Raw genomic sequence first — 4412 nt, 5'->3', positions numbered from 1 at the left:
TTTAAATTTAATTGTATTTTTTTTAATATATAGATGGGTTTGGACGGGCGGGTTTGGAATTCATATTTTAAGAATTTAATTGATACTTTTTTATTAGTTCAGGATCTAATCGATAATTTTGATATGTGTATTATACCAATACAATAAGAAAATGGTGGATGTCGGGGACAACAAAAAAAAAAAAATATTGAAAAGAAAAAAGAAAATTAAAATAATAATTGAATTTATAAATTATGAAACAAGAAAGAAAATCTAAATCCAATCTCTCTCTCTGTCTATCTCTTTTCATTTCATTTCTTTTCTTTTCTTCCCCGCGTTTTATGTCTGAAAATCTCACTGCCCAATTTTGAAAAGAAAAAGAAAGGAAACCACTTGGCCGACCCGATCCGAACTTTACTTGGAAAAATGGCGGCCTACAGAGCGGAAGATGATTACGACTATCTGTTCAAGTTGGTGCTAATCGGAGACTCCGGAGTTGGGAAATCGAATCTGCTCTCTAGATTCACTCGAAACGAGTTCAGTCTCGAATCTAAATCCACTATCGGAGTTGAGTTCGCTACACGTAGCATTCACGTCGACGACAAGATCGTTAAGGCCCAGATTTGGGATACCGCTGGCCAAGAAAGGTTCTTTCCTTTTTCTTCTCCTTTTCACTTCCTTTAAAACCATACGGGGAGCGAAATTGTTCTCTTCTCTCAGTTCAATGGTTTTAGGTATTTAGGATCTGAAATCTCATACTTTTATTACGATTTTATTTTGTGTAGGGTGTTATGATCTGGTGTTCCTTGTCGAGATAAATTAATAGGAAAATAGGATAAAATCTGGGCAGTTGGGCATTTTCATTTAGAGTTTTCATAAAGGGGTTTTTGTATGTTTCTGTCGGTGAGGTGGCTTTAAGAAATTTTAAAAGTTTAATTCATATCGTTGATGTGGAGATCTGTTTTGTAGTTTGGATGATTGTTAATTGATGAATGTTTTGATGTAATAACTGGTATCTGTGGTGCAGCCGTCTGCTCTATGACAAAGTAACTTGCTTAAGCATTATCTTTGTTTTATTCATATAGTGAAGATCTGTTTAAGCTTTGAACCTGTTAAACAGTAGTGTACTGTAGAGATCAGCAGACAAGCTGAAATAACAATGCAATCTCTATTATTGTTTTTTCCACATTGTTGAGGGTTCAGCCATAGCCTTAGGTTCACTCCTTTGTCTTTTTTTCCTCACGTTTTGTTACCTATTGGAAGAGAGGGTTAATGTTCCGCCTTCAGAATCCCATAGCTGGATTGGTTCTGAATTTATCTTAGTTGAAGTTCTCTTTTATGCCCTTGTAGTTTTTTTTTTAAAAGAAAAATAAGTTTCATTAAACGGAATCACATACAGGGAATGTAAAATAAAATCTGGAGGGACAGTACCCCACTCCACAAGTTCTGATAAGAAATGAGAAGACCTAAAGCATGAGCCACCACATTCGCTGAATGACCTATAAATATGACAGAAATATCATTGATACTAGAAATAGGACTTTTACAATCGTCTATAATTGAACCATAAGAAGGAAGAAAGTATGCTTGATGAATATGCTCCACCACTGACAACGCATCTGACCCCATCTCCACACCACTCAAACCCTTGAGTTTGATCCACTTAAGAGCCTCTCGAATACCAATAGCTTCACCTTCCCTAACCGAAAAGTTTCCAACAATACGAGAACGAAAAATAAAATGGTTTGTAATTTTGGACAATATCCATTAAAACGCCAACTGCTCGTGGGTTGTCCAGTCCACGACTGTTCCAGTCTAATGGACTCGTGATGATGGGCGGGTCTGTCCAGCATAGCCATAGTTATTAAAGGCGCGCCTATGGCGCATGGCGCACCAGGCGCAGGCCTTGGCGCCATGGCAGCCCCATGGCGAGGCGCAATCGCCATGGCGCGCGCCTGGTGCGCCATTTTGCGCCAAATGCAGTTGCCAAAGGCGCACCAAGGCGCGCCTTGGCAGTTAGAGGCAGTTATGGGCAGTTTTTTGGTAGTTACTTTATATATCTGGAATGGAACACATGTTATATTAACAAAAAGTATTAAAAAGGAGAGAGATTATAGGTTTTAAACTAAGTAGAAGACGAAGAGACTCTTTGAAGAGGAAGAGACAGAGTCATTTGAAGAGTAAGAGACAGAGTCATTAAAAGAGGAAGAAGTTTACTAGAAAGAAAACACATTAAACGGATTCAAACAACAGAAACAAAGAAGCCAAAGGGAATTCAACTTTGATGATCAATAGTTTGATGATGCCTTAGATGAGGAGTGTGATAGTGATGATGAGGAGTGATGGATTTGTAGAGTTTTGATTAGGAGTAGAACTTAGGAATTAGTATTCAACTTTAAAGTTTTCTAATATGGGGTTTATTTTGCATTTTAAAATTTATTTATGCTTAAGATATTTTCATGATTTAGTTTTATGTTAGTTTTATATTTTTAAGTGCGCCTTGTCTCACTATGGCGCGCGCCATCGCCATGCGCCATGCGCCATGGCTCCAGGACCCCTTGCGCCTTAGTGCGCCATGCGCCTTTAATAACTATGAGCATAGCCCACCTGAAACCTGTTAAACCTTGTAGTTTGTTTTAAGTACTTATTATTGTTATCGTTTCACCAAAATGAAAATATGCAACACAATAAAGTGAGCCAGAACTTATACATGTTTTGGGATATTTAGTTCAAGAATCAGTTTACTGCAACAGTTCCACAGTTTTGGAGGCTAGGAACTTCTGTAAACTAAATATGATAAATGGGAGACGTGGTTCCATGGAGTATATGTTGTTAACACCTTGTGATAGATTTTAAAATTTATATAACACATCGACTGAATGGAGGAAGACGGTTGTTCAATGGGTATCTATAACTTCACTATATTACATATGCTTAGGACTGCTTCTATGTGGTGGTGAATTTGCTTGACTTATTTGCTTAGTTAGTATTAACAAGTCAGGACCGATTAAGCTTGGACCCCCTTGGGTTTGTTGATTCCAGTCCTGAAAAGTTCAATTTTTTTGGCTTAGGTTTAATCAATTATATCCCTGGTAGTGGTATGTCTTCTTATGTTTTTTCTTAGCATCGAGAAAGACAAATAAAACTTTTATTTGTCTGTTCAATCTTTTACCTTATTTGGAAAAAAATGATAATTGCTTTCTTTCATTTTGGTATGATCCTCAAAACGGTCTTTCATATTGGCAGCAATAGGTATTTTCTCATTGTTTCATTATAGTTTTACTTAGGGAAACTTGAAACTGATTGGTGGTTTGTTAATTTTGCTAAGATATCGTGCAATCACAAGTGCATACTACCGAGGAGCTGTTGGTGCATTGCTAGTGTACGACGTAACAAGACATGTAACATTTGAGAATGTTGAGAGATGGTTGAAGGAGCTACGGGATCACACTGATGCCAATATTGTGATTATGCTTGTGGGGAACAAGTCAGACTTGCGTCATTTGCGTGCTGTATCGACTGAAGATGCCAAGGCTTTCGCAGAGAAGGAGAAAACATACTTTATGGAAACATCTGCCTTGGAGTCTATGAATGTTGAGAATGCTTTCACGGAAGTGCTAACTCAAATATACCATGTGGTTTGCAGGAAAGCGCTTGATATAGGGGATGATCCGGCTGCTGTGCCTAAAGGGCAAAACATCAATGTTAAGGATGATGTTTCGGCAGTTAAGAAAGTTGGTTGTTGTTCTGTTTAAACCAAGAAGATTGAGATGGAGAAGTGCTCAAACCTCTGCAGTTACCAACTTATAAGACTTCATCTAGTGAAGAAATGGCAACTCTATTAAACCGTTACAATCATTTGTGAGGATGCTGAAGCTTCTATGGGATTTGTCTGCATTTTTCATTTGATGTTTAGCCAGTTGTGAATTGTTTTGTTTTTTTAGTTGATGTAACTTATGTTGTATTTGGTTTCTCTTAGCATAAAAACGTTCTCAGAAATTTTAGTTCTGTAGCTTATTCAGTTATTTTCAAGATACCATTAGTTTCTATATTTATGCGTATATTGCAACCTATATAACTCCAATATCAAATATGTAACATTATTGAGATTTAAATTTGCTGTTGAGTTAAATTTTGCAGTTATTAGATTAATAAGTGCCTGTTGTTATTTCTGTTCACTGTTATTTGTGTTCGGTGTTGGTGTTGCTTGTAGGTAGTAGATATTAATTGATTTTTCTATTAAAATAGTTTTCAATTTTTACTAAATACTTTTTATTTCTTGTTTGGAATTTAAATCCAAAGAGCCCTAAGTTTGTTTTTATTTTTTAAAGTTATTGTTTGTTGTTTCACCCTGAATGAGTTATTGAAAAATGATGATGTAACAAAAATCAATTTTGTTTATTACCTTTTTTTTCTTTTTGTTCTTTTTTGAG

At 36.3% G+C, this 4412-nt stretch overlaps 1 protein-coding gene across 1 annotated transcript; it reads left to right on the top strand.

Annotated features, from left to right (window-relative positions):
- Positions 1-255: 255 nt before the first annotated feature.
- LOC136218815 (ras-related protein RABA1f-like) lies at positions 256-4111 on the top strand. Its single transcript, XM_066005932.1, has 2 exons — positions 256-626; positions 3308-4111. The coding sequence occupies exons 1-2, from the start codon at positions 406-408 to the stop codon at positions 3732-3734; spliced, it is 648 nt and encodes a 215-aa protein (XP_065862004.1). The 5' UTR covers positions 256-405; the 3' UTR covers positions 3735-4111.
- Positions 4112-4412: the final 301 nt, after the last annotated feature.

This window comes from Euphorbia lathyris, chromosome 2 (assembly GCF_963576675.1).
Source record: "Euphorbia lathyris chromosome 2, ddEupLath1.1, whole genome shotgun sequence".
NCBI lineage: Eukaryota > Viridiplantae > Streptophyta > Magnoliopsida > Malpighiales > Euphorbiaceae > Euphorbia > Euphorbia lathyris.
The sequence above is the reverse complement of the archived record's forward strand: the minus strand, read 5'-3'. Positions and strand labels throughout refer to the sequence as shown.

Bases quoted from the DNA above. Each gene is read 5' to 3' on its own strand.
- LOC136218815 (XM_066005932.1), top strand. From the start codon at position 406: ATGGCGGCCTACAGAGCGGAAGATGATTACGACTATCTGTTCAAGTTG. The intron at 627-3,307 runs GTTCTTTCCTTT...AATTTTGCTAAG, and splicing joins GATACCGCTGGCCAAGAAAG to ATATCGTGCAATCACAAGTG.